The sequence below is a fragment of the Anomaloglossus baeobatrachus genome, chromosome 3 (genome assembly GCF_048569485.1).
Source record: "Anomaloglossus baeobatrachus isolate aAnoBae1 chromosome 3, aAnoBae1.hap1, whole genome shotgun sequence".
Classification (NCBI taxonomy): domain Eukaryota; kingdom Metazoa; phylum Chordata; class Amphibia; order Anura; family Aromobatidae; genus Anomaloglossus; species Anomaloglossus baeobatrachus.
Window position 1 is genome coordinate 385,707,921 of NC_134355.1, and position 17,840 is coordinate 385,725,760.

A 17,840-nucleotide genomic window follows, 5' to 3' on the forward strand; every position below is an offset into this window, starting at 1 on the left:
TCTCCTGCTTTACATTTATGAGGGGCACAAGATTCAAAATACATCTGTATATGAATATTCTGGATTGGCTTTATATCTTGAGGCATGTGTCAAGCCTTTTAATGGGCCTTGACACATTGACATAGGATTGCTACTACCAATAGTTGCCACTAGAGACCCTGCTTTCTTTCTCTGTGATGAAAGTATTTGCATAACTAAAAAAGAGAAGACTTAAAAAACTGAAATCTTATTAAGTATCCCAAATTGTTAGAGACTCGATGACACACCACCAAAGTTAATATGCAGCCCTCAACCTCTCTTGTTCTATCCTAACAATAGTTGAAGGCTCACATAATGTTGCATTTAAAATACTTAAAGAGTAACTGTTGTTTTTATTTTTTCTTCATAAATCAAATACACATGAAAATAAGATCCTTTGTAACATATTATCAGATAAATTTGCTTTCACTCTTGAAAGACGGCCATGCTGAACTCATAGTCCCTGCCCTCATCGGACCACAGACGCTACTTAATTTGAGACCTGGCAAGTACCAACGTAGGAGACTGGCTCGGAATCCTTGGTTCCGTCAATCTTTCCCTCTGTTTAGTTTGTACTCAGTGGAAATGGCTTTTCCCTTTAATAAGATACTGTAGCTGTCAGTTGCTGCTCATTATATTCTATGGAGAGGAGAGAGGGAAGAACTAGAAGTAGACACAGACATTCTGCTGCAAGTTCTCCTCAAACAGTTGCACTGTAAATTAAATTAAAGAGGACCAACCACCAGGATTTTGCAATATGAACTAATGAACTAAAGGCAGTGCCACACAGACACTAAGATACTAAATACAAGCATACATATTGTAGAAAGATAGGATGTTTGGTTGCAGAAATATCTTTAATCAGCATTGCAGAAATGCACTGCACTTTGATTAACACGGTGCAGCAGGGATGAGCCTCTGTGGGTCTGGTCCTCTCTGTAAATTCCTCCTCCAGTGTCCTCTATGATATGCCCCCTTTTCTTTAATTTAATATTGCGCCACCATTGCTGTTGTTGGCGGAGCGTGCGCATTGACACAGTAATCCTGTCTTCATTAAAATGGCGCCGGAGTCCGTGCATGTACAAATCGCGATCCCATTTTATTGAAGACAATGCAGTGAATACTATGAGAGGCATCGCCGTGTGACCAGATTTATTTTTACATCTGCGCACGCGCCCCTGCCACTCATAGTCTTCACCACAGTGTCTTAAATAAATTTTTTTAAATTTTTTTTTTTTTTTTTTTTTTTTTTTTTTTTACTGCCCCATTCTATGTCCTGTTGTGTATAAATATGTGACTCTTCAGATTTTGTGTTATACCATGCCTGATGAAGAGACCTGAGTAGTCTCGAAAGCTTGCAATTATTACCATCTTTTCAGTTAGCCATTAAAAGGTATCAACCACTGAGGACTCTCAGTTCTTTTAAACAAAATTTTTTTAAATAAAATGGCGCCAGAGATCATAGTTTGCCCATGCGCGGACTCTGGCACCATTTTAATGAAAACAGGATTACTGTGTCATTGCGCACATGCCACCGCTAACAGCAATGGCAGCATAGCGCGGTATTCAAATAAAGAAAAGGGAGAACGTCATAGAGGACACTTGAAGAGGACTTTACAGCGAGGACCCGACCCACAAAGACTCACCCCGTTGCACCCGTCCATCAAGATGCAGTGCATTTCTGTAAATTTGATTAAAAATATTTCTGCAACCAAGCATCTAATCTGTCTACAACAGGTATGCCTGGACTCAACATGTTACTGCCAGTATGGCACTAGCTTTATTTCATATAAAAAAATCCTCGTGGTTGGTTCTCTTTAAGTAAAAGCCTAAAAGTGGGTAAAAATGTATAAAAAAAATGTGAAAAAATGTATTTCATATTTCTTTACATCCTCAAAAAGTGTAAGTATGTTAGCATTTCACATTCTTTTTTATGATACATCATTTATTCATGCTGCTGTTTTCCAAAGTGTGTTGCTTGGCAATGTAATAGCTGGCGTCTAATAAATGTGCATTTATAAGTTTACTTGTGTATGAGACTGAACACTTTATTCTTTTTACCTCAGTATCTTCTTCCAAATAATTGAAGACAACAACTTCCAAGACAAATTGTTCTCCCCTGGTAACATAACTAGGTAGATTCAGGGAAATAAAAAATGGCTGAAACGATTCCAACTGAAAAGAAAAAATAAAAACACAGTTTTGATGTAAAACAAATGTAAACTGTCATCTTATGAATTAATAGAGAAACGTCAATTATTTGCAATGGAGTTTAAAATAGTTAAAATTGTTAATTGCCATTTTACTCAGACAGGCTTGATTTGCTGAAAATTGTCTTTTGGCTCTGTCTAACTTGGACACAACAAATTCTAGAAACACTGGATGGATGAAAGTAATGAAAAAAACAAGATCTGCGCTGAGCTCTGTCTAAACATTGTTTGATATTATGTCATCTATATATACAGCTAATAAATCTCGAATTTTTCAATGCACTTTCATGTGTTTATATTGCCATAATACAATGTTATTCTAGAAAATATACAAATGAAGTACAAACTAACTGGGCTATGCTACATCTAAATAACAGGAGTATGCTATATGTAAAATTTAGCACTTTGTCAAATATTATAGTAAATAAGAACTCTCGGGCATTTTTTTGAGTGTGTTATTGTGTTATGTATAGCCCGTTCTTATGAATATTGAAGTGTCATAGTGGTTAAGTTTCAAAACTATAATCATATGAGCTGCTAAAGGTACGTCCTTCAAGACTTAACATTCTGTTAATCAATGCCTTGTGAACATGAGCAAATTGATTCCATGCAAATCTAAATTGTGTTACATTTTTAGTAATTTATTGAATTCGGTGAATTTCAAATAAACTCATAGTAGTAAATTACTGAAATTATCAAAATCCTGAATTGTCAGTTCTCATATTAGGAATATAGAAATATAAAAAGTAAGGGAAAAAAATGCAGTAAAGACAGGGACATGGCTAGCCATGACTGTGCGAGACGACCCGCACTTCTGCGCTCCCCCATTCTGTACATCTAAAACGCCAGCATTCTACTCTAGATCATGGGTAAAGATGGGAAGAAAAGTAAGGGCACACTCGGTTACAAGTGCCGCTTCCCAACGGGGAAATAATTAAACTTTTCTGTGATCCCAGAAGCTGGCAATGGTCCCCTTGCAATTAACAGTCTCAGACCCCAGCTTTGCATCAACCCGGCAGCTACCTACCGGAGAGGAGACATCTCACCTGGTCTCATGTTCTCCATGGAAACCTCCTGCACTACCAGTGGCACCTGTTGCTGCACCGCTTGCAAGATGGCTGCCATCATATTTTTTCCATAACCCAGACACTCCCATACCACCCTCTGTACATGGTGGTTTCCTATCCATGGTCTCTGTTCCCGGACAATCCCTCCAGCCAGCCTACTACGGTGACGGGGAACTGACTGAGCTTTTCACTCTGTACTATGAGGCAGACACAAAGATGCTGCAAGATGGATGCTGCTCTGCTTCTGAAGGTGCTCAGCTGCTCCTGCATCCCTTCCAGGCATTATTGGCTGCCTCTTCTTAGTGGCCAAACCCTTATCTACATCAAAGGAGGTAGAACCATTATATCTCTACATATCCTAGTAATGTGAGCTGAAGTCGGATCTTCACCCTCCCCCAAATTACACTTGTACTGTATACCAATCAGGTCTCCCCACCTTTATCAAAAAAAATGGGACAGTATACATCTTGGGCAGGTGGCCCTTAACTCAACAGTAATCTTAACCATGGATGTACTCCCAAGATCTTTGGGAATTTATTTACAAGGATCCCCCAATCCAATATGGATTATTTCTCCCTCAATATTTCCAGAGAATCTGAACTGGGCAGAACCTCACATCCCACAGCATCTAGTATTTTCCTACAGTGCATTGAATTGGGATTTGTTGAAGGGATATTATGTTATTTGGAATAATAAAAGCAAAATACTTCAGCAACCTTGGAGGTGGTATATACCAGAAAGATTTGGGAATTTTTAAGTCAAGAGATATCACCTATGACATCTGCTTCTTATCCACCTTGTCTTTGCCATTGCTATTGTTTCATCTAGCCGAAAACAAGGATATTCTATTGTCATACAGTGTCACAAATACCCTAAAAATGTCAAGGATTCCCTGATTGACGCCTTCAAGGGATCCCTGATTGACGTCCCCTGACTCCTATAACAAACAATTCAGAATTTTCCCCAGGTTTGTCTACTAATTTCTTTCTACGTGCTTCATAAAAAGTCCCATTTTTGTTTTCACCAGATTGCCCCTCAAGTAACCCTCCTGCCTCTCTCTGCCATATTACGTGGTGTGACGTCAGCGGGGCTACTGACGTGGCGCTATCGGATCGGCCCACGGGTAAACGTCACAGACTGGGCGTTGTGTTTGGAGCAGAGCTAACTTTATTAAATCACCCGACGGCGCTGCCATGTGCACAGGGATCATATTGGGTTTGTGAGTGTGGGTGATTTTGCAGCACGTTGTTCTTACACTCTAAAGCAATCCCCATCTTGGTGTTCAGCCTTCTCAACTTTGTCTGAACACTTACTCTGTCACGAGTGATAGGCTTTAGGTGCCGGAGTTCTCACTACGTCTGTCTGTGTGGGTGACTGGCAGTAAGCTCTCAGTATCTAGGGGCACGGCAGACAGGTGGCACAGCACTAATAGTAGACTGGTGCTGTTAGTAGACTGCCTAGGTAAAGCTGTGTTTATTATGTCCTAGGATCAGTGTGAGGGTTAGGGGTGCTTCACACACAGCGAGCTCACTGCCGAGATCGCTGCTGAGTCACGCTTTTTGTGACGCAGCAGTGACCTCATTAGCGATCTCGCTGTGTGTGACAATGAGCAGCGATCTGGCCCCTGCTGCGAGATCGCTGCTCGTTACACACAGCCCTGGTTCGTTTTCTTCAAAGCCGCTCTCCCGCTGTGACACACAGATCGCTGTGTGTGACAGCGAGAGAGCGACAAATGAAGCGAGCAGGGAGCAGGAGCCGGCGTCTGACAGCTGAGGTAAGCTGTATCCAAGATAAACATCGGGTAACCAAGGTGGTTACCTGATATTTACCTTAGTTACCAGCCTCTGCAGCTCTCACGCTGCCTGTGCTGCCGGCTCCGGCTCTCTGCACATGTAGCTGCTGTACACATCGGGTTAATTAACCCGATGTGTACAGCAGCTAGGAGAGCAAGGAGCCAGCGCTAAGCAGTGTGCGCGGCTCCCTGCTCTCTGCACATGTAGCTGCATTACACATCGGGTTAATTAACCCGATGTGTACTGTAGCTAGGAGAGCAAGGAGCCAGCGCTCAGTGTGCGCGGCTCCCTGCTCCCTGCACACACAGCTAAGCGGTGTGCGCTGGTAACTAATGTAAACATCGGGTAACCATACCCGATGTTTACCTTAGTTACCAGTCTCCGCAGCTTCCAGACGGCGGCTCCGTGCAAGCGCAGCGTCGCTTGCACGTCGCTGCTGGCTGGGGGCTGTTCACTGGTCGCTGGTGAGATCTGCCTGTTTGACAGCTCACCAGCGACCATGTAGCGATGCAGCAGCGATCCTGACCAGGTCAGATCGCTGGTCGGATCGCTGCTGCATTGCTAAGTGTGAAGGTACCCTAACTCCACTGTCTCTATAGGTCACATAAATGATTGATTGCTCTCAGTGAGAGAAACAAAATTAAAATTTTGTAGTTCTGATACCTTTTAATGGCTAACTAAAATAAAAATAAAATATGATGTTATAAAGCAAGCTTTTGAGACATCTCAGGTCTCTTCCTCAGGCATGGTATGACAAAATATCTGAAGAAACACAAATATATACACAAAACAGGGCAGAGCGATGCATAGTAAAAGGACATTAAAATAAACAAATTTATGTATATCAGCTCACCGTGTACACGCTCACTCTTGGCCTCCCCCTGGAGCACGGACAGGCACTGCCACAGCCCGATATTGAAAATAAAAGAAAGGAGGAACGTCCAGCTCTTCAGGCGAGGAAAGCCATGGTCTTTATTTCAGCATGCAGACAACGAATGACATGACCAGCACAGCACTATGCGTTTCAGGTGAAACAATCACCCTTAATCATGATGCTGGGAAGGCGGCACAACACGGTTTATATACAATTACTGATTGACAACACAAGTGTTTAAATTACTTGAGCACCAGACATACATGTTAAAAGTATTGCTTTCATAAAAAATATATATTTTTTTATATAATACTAGTAAATAATCAATTTCTTTAAATTTCTGGACTGGGTTTAAATGTATATTCTATGATACTGGTTATAATACACCAATATATATGTGCACATATACATACACAAGGGCATATGCATATATATATGCATATGCAAACATACATATACATTCATTTTTTTTATATTTTTTCATTTCCATTTGTATTACATTTTATGAAATTTAGATTAGGAATGAATATTCTCAAATTAAATGCCATTTTATATGCATATATGAATAATTAACCATATTTTTCCAAGAATATTTCTAAATACAGATAAACCCAATTAATCCATTTTTATACAAATTCTCTATTATAGTGAATTTATATTGTTAAAAAGGCCAATTTTCGTGATTTTAGACTGTGTCAACATAAGTAAGGTATAAGTTGCAATTTATACTAAGCAAAAGCTACTTTACTTTTATTTCAGTTCACAGGTATCTGTATTAAACTGTCATTTATAATGTATACCTTGCTTCTATTATACTCTATTATATTATATATATTATATAGAGTGTGGCAACACAATTGTGCATATTGATTAGGGCTCAGTAGGATAGTGACTTGCTGGATTAGCACTATCAGATCAGATCGCATGCTGTGAATAGAGCAGTTAAAGCTGGTGTCACACACAGCGACAACGACAACGACGTCGCTGCTACGTCACCATTTTCTGTGACGTTGCAGCGACGTCCCGTCGCTGTCGCTGTGTGTGACATCCAGCAACGACCTGGCCCCTGCTGTGAGGTCGCCGGTCGTTGCTGAATGTCCAGCTTCATTTTTTGGTCGTCACTCTCCCGCTGTGACACACACATCGCTGTGTGTGACAGCGAGAGAGCGACGAAATGAAGCGAGCAGGCAGCAGGAGCCGGCATCTGGCAGCTGCGGTAAGCTGTAACCAGCGTAAACATCGGGTAACCAAGGGAAGACCTTTCCCTGGTTACCCGATATTTACCTTCGTTACCAGCCTCCGCTCTTGCTGCCAGTACCGGCTCCTGCTCTGTGCACATGTGGCTGCAGTACACATCGGGTAATTAACCCGATGTATACTGTAGCAAGGAGAGCAAGGAGCCAGCGCTAAGCAGTGCGCGCGGCTCCCTGGTCTCTGCACTGTGACATGTAGCTGCAGCACACATCGGGTTAATTAACCCGATGTGTACTGTACCTAGGAGAGCAAGGAGCCAGCGCTAAGCGAGGCTCCCTGCTCTCTGCACATGTCGCACAGCGACGTTATGATCGCTGCTTCTGCTGTGTTTGACAGCTAAGCAGCGATCATAACAGCGACTTACAAGGTCGCTGTTACGTCACAGAAAATGGTGACGTAACAGCGACGTCGTTGTCGCTGTCGCTTAGTGTGAACCCAGCTTAAGTCCCCAATGTGGCCATTCATGAGCTTCACATAAGTCTACATATGCTGCAAGCACTGGGAATCAAGCTCATGAACTTTTTAGGAGCAAAATCACACCCTGCAGATAGCGACCTCCATAGTTGGCACACAGGAGAAATTTATATGCTATGGATAAAACAACTAAATTTTCAACATAGCCACACATGTGCACCGCATAAGAGTCGCACACACTGCAGGTAATGTGAATCAAGTTTGTAAATCCCACATTCAGAGGCAAATTCCCATGCTGCAGAGCGTTGCTTACTAAGTCAGTATTTGGGAATAAATTCATATACTGCAAATGAAACAATTAAATTCTCAATATGAGTGCACATGTACAGCAATAAAACCGCACATGTGCAAGCAGTGTGAACTTACTCAAAAAAAAACCAAAAAAACCTATTTTTATTAAAAAGCGTTGCTCACACCGTGAGTCAATTTTAGCAAAATTAGTGGTCGGCAGTTAACTTATGTATTGCGGAAGAATAAATAAACCACAATATAATAGCATGAAAATGCTTATTTATTGTGTATTTTTAATAATAGATCATGAGGTCTCTGTGGAGATTCAGACCATAAGGAAAGGTGGTTCCCAGCCTGAATATCCACCAGACCTCTCTTTTGCGCAACATTTTTTCTATATTACCTCCTCTGTGTGATTTATGTATTTTTTCTATGCCGTATACCTGCAAAGTGTCAAATTTCCCATTATGTTTATTAATAAAATGTTTTTATAACTGGGAGATACCTCTGGATATCTTTTTATGTGTTATATCATGCAAATGTTCTTTTATACGTATGTGTAATTCCCGTTTAGTACTGCCAATATATTTTAGTTTACAAGTTGTGCATTCTGCCAAATAAACTATATACGTGCTTCTACAATTTATAAAAGTTTTAATTGCATAACTGCTACTGGCATTATTATTGCTGAAAGATATGTTTTTTTGGGGGGTTATTGGACATAATTTACAATGTTTCCTTGCACATTGATAAAATCCTTTTAGAGATAACCAGTTAGTGCCTATGAGATTCGATGTCTTACTGTTAATTTCACTTGGGGATAGTTTGTCACCCAGGGAAGTTGCTCTCTTAGCAACCACTCTACAGTTATCTAGAATTCTTCTCAAGGTTGTGTCTTCTTTTAATATGTTTAAATTGCGATAAAAAATCTTGCGTATATCTTCAAATTGATTACTGTATTGTAATGCTAAGGTAATAGCTGAATTAGCAGTAGACCGATTTTTGGGTATATTCTGAATGGGAACTTTAGGTAAACTATTTTTAGATTTTGCAATTTTTTTTGTGCTCTCCTGAGCATCCAATTTTTATATCCTCTATTTTTAAGTCTAGAATTTATTGTGTTTATTTCAGTTTGAAGGGTTATTTTTGAATTACAGTTTCTATATGCCCGGTGCGTTTCCCCCACCGGTATGGCCTTAATAGTATGCATGCAATATTGTATTTCCTGATGCTTTTTTTCTATGGGTGCATGTTTCGATGTTTCCATTACTCTTACCCGTCATCCGCAAATCAAGAAATTCCACAGCATATTGATGAAACTCCACCTTAAATCTTAAGTTGAGAGGATTGTTCTTTAAATAAGTAGTGAGGTCTGATATGTAAGGTCCACACAAGGAGGACATCATCGATGAATCTCCCATACCAGACCACATGCCTCGCAAATGGATTTTTGTCACTGTAGATATACATTTCTTCTTACCAACTCAACAAGATTTGCGACTGACGGGGAATATTTGGCACCTATAGATACTCCGGTTTTCTGAAAGAAAAACTTTGAATCAAAATAGAAGTAATTATTCGCCATCAAAAACTTGATGGCTTCTAATATGAACACGATTTTTTCACTATCAAAGTTGGAATATTTCGTTAAATGATGATGAACTGCCATTAATGGTACTTGCTGTGGTATTGAGGTATATAAAGAGATAACATCTGCTATTATCCAGCCATAATCTTTTTGCCATTTAATGTTTCTGATCCCATCTAAGACACTAATAGTGTCCCTAAGGTACCCTGGAACACGACGGGTTAGAGGCTGCAGCACGGAATCAATCCATTGTCCCAGCCTTTCACCCGCCGAGCCAATGCCTGACACTATGGGGCGCATGGGAGGTGGATTTTCTCCTTTATGTGTTTTAGGTAACTCATATAAGATGGGTATTTTGGGGATATTAATTTTGAAATACTCTGCATGTTTTTCACTGTAACAACCAAGGGAGGCCCCTTCATTTACCAATTTATGGATTTTTGCTTAGTGTAAATTGCAACTTATACCTTACTTATGTTGACACAGTCTAAAATCACGAAAATTGGCCTTTTTAACAATATAAATTCACTATAATAGAGAATTTGTATAAAAATGGATGAATTGGGTTTATCTGTATTTAGAAATATTCTTGGAAAAATATGGTTAATTATTCGTATATGCATATAAAATGGCATTTAATTTGAGAATATTCATTCCTAATCTAAATTTCATAAAATGTAATACAAATGGAAATGAAAAAATATAAAAAAATGAATGTATATGTATGTTTGCATATGCATATATATATGCATATTCCCTTGTGTATGTATATGTGCACATATATATTGGTGTATTATAACCAGTATCATAGAATATACATTTAAACCCAGTCCAGAAATTTAAAGAAATTGATTATTTACTTGTATTATATAAAAAAAATATATTTTTTATGAAAGCAATACTTTAACATGTCTGGTGCTCAAGTAATTTAAACACTGGTGTTGTCAATCAGTAATTGTATATAAACCTTGTAGTGCCGCCTTCCCAGCATCATGATTAAGGGTGATTGTTTCACCTGAAACGTGTAGTGCTGTGCTGGTCATGTCATCCGTTGTCTGCATGCTGAAATAAAGACCATGGCTTTCCTCGCCTGAAGAGCTGGATGTTCCTCCTTTCTTTTAAATAAACAAACACTGAGCTTGGAAAGTGAATCCTTAACCCCTTTAGGACGAAGCCAGTTTTGTACTTAATGACCAGGCCATTTTTTGCAATTCTGACCAGTGTCACTTTATGAGGTCATAACTCTGGAACGCTTCAACGGATCCCGGTGATTCTGACATTGTTTTTTCGTGACATATTGTACTTCATGATAGTTATAAATTTAGAACGATATTTTTTGCTTTTATTTGTGAAAAAATCGGAAATTTGATGAAAATTTTGAAAATTTTGCAATTTTCAAACTTTTAATTTTTATGCCCTTAACCCAGAGAGTTATGTCACACAAAACAGTTAATAAATAACATTTCCCACATGTCTACTTTACATTAGCGCAATTTCTGAAACAAAATGTTTTGGGGTTAGGAAGTTAGAAGGGGTCAAAGTTCATCAGCAATTTCCCATTTTTTCAACAAAATTCACAAAACCATTTTTTTAGGGACCACATCACATTTGAAGTGACTTTGAGAGGCCTAAGTGACAGAAAATACCTAAAAGTGACACCATTCTCAAAACAGCACGCCTCAAAGTACTCAAAACCACATCCAAGAAGTTTATTAACCCTTCAGGTGCTTCACAGGAACTAAAGCAAAGTGGAATGAAAAAAAGCAAAAAATAAAATTTTACCTAAAATGTTGCTCTACCCCAAATTTATTCACTTTTAGAAGAAATAACACAACAAAATGAACCCCAAAACTTGTTACCCACTTTCTTATGAACGCGCCAATATCCCACATGTGGTCAGAAACCTTTGTTTGGACAAATGGGAGGGCTTGGAACAGAAGGAGCAATATTTGAATTTTGGAAAGCAAATTTGGCTGAAATAGATTGCGGGCACCATGTTGCATTTACATGTCCGCCAAGGTACCTAAACAGCAGAAACCCCTTACAAGTGACACCATTTTGGAAACTAGACCCCTTAAGGCTTCTATCTAGGGGTATAATGAGCATTTTGGATACACAGGTACTTCACAGATTTTGATAACGTTACGTTGTCACATTGAAAATTTTCATTTTTTTCTCAAAAATGTTGCTTTAGCATCAATTTTTTCACTTTTTCAAGAGGTAATTCCAAAAATGTGACCCCAATGTTTGTTACCCACTTTTTTATGAGCGCGGTGATACCTCACTTGTGGTCTGAAACCTTTGTTTGGAGAAATGGGAGGGCTTGGAACGGAAGGAGCAATATTTGAATTTTGGAAAGGAAATTTGGCTGAAAAAGATTGCGGGCACCATGTCGCATTTGGAGGACCCCTAAGGTACGTAAACAGCAAAAAAACACCACAAGTGACCCCATATTGGAAACTAGGCCCCTCAAGGAATTTATCTTGATGTTTGGTGAGTACCCTGAACCCCCAGGTGCTTTACAGAAGTTTATAACGTTGAGCCATGAAAATAAAAAAATAAAATTTTACCACAAAATTGTTACTTCAACCAGGTAGCTTTTTTTTTCACAAGGGTAACAGGAAAAAAATCACCATGAAATTTATTGCGCAATTTCTCCTGAGTTTGTTGATATCTTGTATGTGGTGGAAATCAACTGTTTGGGCACACTACAGGGCTCAGAAGAGAAGGAGTGCAATTTGACTGCAAAATTGGCTGGAATCAATAGCGGACGCCATGTTGCATTAGGAGAACCCCTGAGGTGCCTAAGCAGTGGAGGTCCCCCACAAGTGTCTCCATTCTGGAAATAAGACCCCTCAAGGCTTTAATCTAGGTGTATATTGAGCATTTTGAATACACGAATACTTCACAGAATTTGATAAGCTTAGGTTGCCATATTGAAATTTTCATTTTTTTCACAAAAATGTTGATTTAGCGACACATTTTTCACTTTTTCAAGAGGCAACAACAAAACGTGTACCCCACAGGTTGTTATCTAATTTCTTGTGAGCGCAGGGATACCACACATGTGGCCAAAAACCTTTGTTTGGATAAATGGGAGGGCTTGGAATGGAAGGAGCACCATTTGAATTTTGGAAAAGTTGAAGTAAATTGCGCGCACCATGTCACATTAGCAGGGCCCCTTGGGCACCTATACATCAGAAACCCCCCACAAGTGACCTCATTTTGGAAACTGGACCCCTCAAGGATTTTATTCAGGAGTATAGTAAACATTTTGAATCCACAGGTACTTCACAAAACTGTTGCTGTAGCAAAAAATTTCTCACTGTTAAGGGGGCTTTACACGCTGCGACATCGCTAATGCGGAGTCGTTAGGGTCACGGAATTGGTGACGCACATCCGGCCGCATTAGCGATGTTGCTGCGTGTGACACCGATGAGCGATTTTGCATCGTTGCAAAAACGTGCAAAATCGCTCATCGGTGACATGGGGGTCCATTCTCGATTATCGTTACTGCAGCAGTAACGATGTAGTTCGTCGCTCCTGCGGCAGCACACATCGCTATGTGTGACGCCGCAGGAACGAGGAAGCTCCCCTTACCTGCCTCCCGGCCGCTATGAGGAAGGAAGGAGGTGGGCGGGATGTTCCGGCCACTCATCTCCGCCCCTCCGCTTCTATTGGGCGGCCGCTCAGTGACGTCACTGTGACGCCACACGGACCGCCCCCTTAGAAAGGAGGCGGTTTGCCGGTCACAGCGACGTCGCCGGGCAGGTAAGTATGTGTGACGCATGTGCGCGATGTTGTGCGGCATGGGCAGCGATTGCCCGTGTCGCACAACAGATGGGGGCGGGTACCCACGCTAGCGATATCGGGACCGATATCGCAGCGTGTAAAGTAGCCTTTAGGCTATGTGGCCATGATCCAGCGACACGGCGTCTAGTACCCAGTGTCAGCCTCCTGCAGAAATGTGAGTGTTGTCCACGGGAGAACGCAGCTGCCCATGCCCACGATTTGGGTTCAGGCTGCTGTGGACTTTAGTTCTATTCTACCTGCAAAGAACACTCATCTCCGCAGCATAAATTGACATCCTGAGGCTCGGGAAGCTGCGCCACAGGTCGATTTATGCTGCGGAGAAAAGAAACACAGTGGGCACGGGATTTCTAAAAATCCTGCCACTGTGCTTCTACTGCACAACGCAGTGTTATGGACGCAGGGAAAACACTCTGCGCCCAAAATGTTGCAAACCCTGATTGTGGGCACACAGCGTAAAATGCTACAATGGATGAATGGATAGATGTCAAACATATATAACGTCCCACCCCCCTGCATATTCTAAGCTGGCGCCCTTTAGTGCCTTTCATGTGACACTAAAGGATGCCTAGCCTTGTATTTAGCCCAAAAAAAAAATAAATAATTAAAATAAATGACGTGGGGTCCCCCCTATTTTTGATAGCCAGCTAGGGTAAAGCAGACAGCTGTAGCCTGCAAACCACAGCTGACAGCTTCATCTTGTCTGGTGATCAATTTGGAGGGCTCCCCAAGCTGTTTTTTTTTTTTAATTATTTATAAATAAATAATTAAAAAAAAAAACCAAACGTGGGGTCCCCCCAAATTAGATCACCAGCCAAGGTGAAGCTGACAGCTGGGGTCTGGTATTCTCAGGATGGGAAGAGCCACGGTTATTGGACTCTTCCCAGCCTAAAAATAGCAGGCCGCAGCCGCCCCAGAAGTGGCGCATCCATTAGATGCGCCAATTCTGGCGCTTCGCCCCAGCTCATCCCGCGCCCTGGTGCGTTGGCTAACGGGGTAATGAATGGGGTTGATACCAGGTGTGTAATGTCACCTGGCATCAAGCCCAGCAATTAGTTATGTCACGGCGTCTATCAGATACCCGACATAACTAATTGACAGTAATAAAAAAAAAATTGACAACAAAAAAAAATTTATTTGAAAAAACACTCCCCAAAACATTCCCTGATTGACCAATTTATTGAAAAGAAAAAAAAAAAATCCACAATAATCCATTTGGACATCCCACGTCGCCTCTGGACCTTCTAGAATATGGGGGACACGTTCAGGGAACGTATCCCCCATTTTCTAGGAGGGCAGACCCTCCATTTGAGGAGAGTGGGTGCAAAGAATCTGCACCCACTCTCCCCGGGTCACAGCTGCAGACTCTGTGCAGCAGCAGCCAGCGTCCTGAACACAGGAAGCTGTCATCTGCTCGGCACATGTGACCGGAGTCTGCAGAGAAGGAGCCGGAGGAGGGGGCCGCGGGGGATCAGCACTCCGGTATTTATGACACCGGGGGACACCGGGGAACACCAGGGGGGGTAGGGGGGGACCCGGCAGGGCCTAGGGAGCAGGTTTCTGTCGCATGTGTGATGGCACATGCGACAGAAACCATAGGAACAGTGGAAATGCGGCCGGCGCGCTGCTGTGATCGCCGGTGCGCGCGGCCATCTTGGATTTTCGGGAGGGGGTTGGGGGTCGGGGGGGCACTTTGGGGACACCGGGGGACCGGAGGGAACCGGGAAAAAGATTTATCTCCCATCTGGCATGTTTGAACATGCCAGATGGGAGATAAATCATTTTTTACCGGCGCGGTCATTTACTATAACTTGATGATCGGTATACGGTGTATACCGGTCATCAGGTGAGCGGGGACCGGAAAAACCGGCCCGAATCATGATCTCCAGGGTCTCAGCTACCCCCGGCAGCTGAGACCCCGGAAATTTTCTGACTCTGGGGGGCGCTAGACCCTTTTTTCCGACCGCCGTTAAAAAGCGGCGGATCGGAAAAAGTACCCTTATTTACCGCCGTTAAAAGGCGTATCGGCGGTCGTAAAGGGGTTAATTAGCTTTGATTAGTGGTGTGAGTTTTATTGTCCCAATATCCATGTAGGATCAGAGGCCTGGTGCCCTTGTAGTCTCTGGAGCTGAACTCTCAGAATTTATAATGAGTCATAAATCCTTCTGAGAAATTGAGTCCTGTGTCCACCGAGTTAAACATTGTGATGAATTTGTATTCCCAGACCCTGCGATGGCTCTGTGATCTGAAGTTGCCTTTTAATATGACATCTTTCATGTGGTTTATGTTGTGTCCTGGAGCACAGAAATGTTTGTCCACAGGTAAATGGATTTTTTTGTCTGTAATTGTGTGCCGGTGAGATCTCATACTTGCTCTCAGTCTCTGTCCTGTTTCTCCAACATAGAGGCCCCCAATAGGACATATAGTGCACAGGATTAAGTACACCACGTTGGAAGAGGAGCATGTGAATGTCCCAGGAATCTTGAATTTGAATGTCCCAGGAATAGTCCTTCTGTGTGTTAGGGATCTGTATCCGGTCTTTGGTCTCTACATGAGCGCAGGTTTTGCAGCTCTTTACATTGCAAGGATAAGTTCCTCTTGGTGTGTCTGAGGGCATAGAACTTTGGATCATGATGCTCCTTAAATTAGGAGGTTGCCTGTAGCACAGCAATGGAGGATCTTTAAATATTGTTTTTAACTGGTCATCCTTGTGTAGAATGTGGTGAAGTTTCTTGGCCGTACTTCTCAGCACCTCAAGCTGTGGATTGTAGGTCACCACCAGAGGTACTCGACTATTTTCCTCTTTTTGTTTGTATTGCAGCAGTTCACTTCTAGGGGTCCTTGTGGCTCTAATGATCTGATCATCAATCAAGGTGGGGTGGTAGCCTTGGTTTAAAAATGTCTTTTTAAGATGGGTTAAGTGTTCATCTCTGTCTGCAGGGCTGGAACAGATATGATTATATCTGAGGGCCTGGCTGTAGACAATGGACTTTTTAATGTGTTTGGGATGGAAACTGTCCCATCTGAGGTATGTGGGACGGTCAATAGGCTTCCGATACACTGATGTCTGGATTGAGCCATTTTGAATTTTGATGGTGGTATCCAGGAAGTTGATTTCTGTTTTTGAGTGGTCCAATGTCAAGTTTATGGTTGTATGGAATGCATTGAATTTTTCATGAAATTTTAGAAGCTCTTGCTCAGATTCGGTCCAGGTTATTAAGATGTCATCGATTAAACGGAAATAGGCCAATGGTTTGAGGTTGCAGGATGCTAAAAAGTCATTTTCCAGTTTAGCCATGAAAAGGTTTGCATACTGTGGTGTCATTTTGCTTCCCATAGCAGTTCCTGTGCGTTGTAGATATAGCTCCTCGCCAAAAGAGAAAAAGTTGTGTGTGAGGATGAATCAGGTGAGTCTTAATACAGTCTCAGAAGGGATCCCATTAGCTTCAAGAAACATTTGGCAGGCGGTTAGTCCATCTTCATGTGGGATGTTAGAGTATAAGGATTCCACATCCATGGTGGCTAAGATGGTACTCTCGGGTAGAGGACCTATTGTAGATAGCTTTTTTAAAAGGTCAGTGGTGTCCTGTATATTGCTGGCGGTCTTCCTTACCAGTGGCTTAAGGACATTTTCTATCCACCCAGAGATTTTTTTCAGTGAGCGTTCCCACCCCTGAGATGATTGGCCTCCCTGGGTTACCTGGCTTATGAATCTTGGGTAGCATATAGAAAACTCCCATCCTTGGATTCTCAGGTATTAGATCCAGAAGGTTTGTGGAGTCTGTACCCAGACATCTAATGACTTTTTTCAACTCCCTTGTATATTTTGGGGTGGGGTCATCATCCAGTCTGGTGTAGTACTGTATATCCATAAGTTGTCTGTTTGCTTCTTTAATGTAGTCCGTTGTATTCAGGAGAACTATGGCGCCCCCTTTATCTGCTGGCTTAATAGTGATCTCCTTGTTTTTCTTCAGGCTGTGAATTGCCCTTCTCTCCTGCACACTGATATTAGATGTTTTTTTTGCTTTTTTGTCCAATATCGTGGACTGTACTGAATATTTAAATGAGTCAATATACTGGTCCAAAATGGTGGTGCGGCCAGGAGGAGGTGTCCAGTCAGACGTTTTCTTGTTCTCTGTTTTGATTTGTGTTTGGCTGTTTAGAAGCTTCAAGTCTTCTTTAGCATCAAAGAATTCCTTCAGTCTCAGTCTCCTAAAGTATTGTTCCATGTCACTACAAAGCTCTGTTTTGTCTAGAGGTTTTGTAGGCCAAAATGTGAGACCTCTGGAAAGCACACTGAGTTCTAGATTAGTGGGTTTGTGGGATGACAAATTAATAACACAGCTGACTGTACAGGCCCCTTTACACACTGAGACTTTCTAGCGATCCCACCAGTGATCCCAACCTGGCCGGGATGGCCACAAAGTCTCTGGTGAGTCGCTGGTGAGCTGTCAAACAGGCAAACCTGGAAAACGACGCAACAGCGATCCGGACCTGCAGAACGACTTAGCTAGTCATTGG

At 41.9% G+C, this 17,840-nt stretch overlaps 1 protein-coding gene across 1 annotated transcript in view; it reads right to left on the reverse strand.

Annotated features, from left to right (window-relative positions):
- LOC142296516 (CD109 antigen-like) overlaps nt 1-17,840 on the reverse strand; it is a 474,860-nt gene that overhangs the window by 206,279 nt on the left and 250,741 nt on the right. Inside the window, exon 20 of the mRNA XM_075340204.1 lies at nt 2,080-2,193. Coding sequence (XP_075196319.1) covers nt 2,080-2,193 — 114 coding nt within the window. The remainder of the gene's footprint in view (nt 1-2,079; nt 2,194-17,840) is intronic.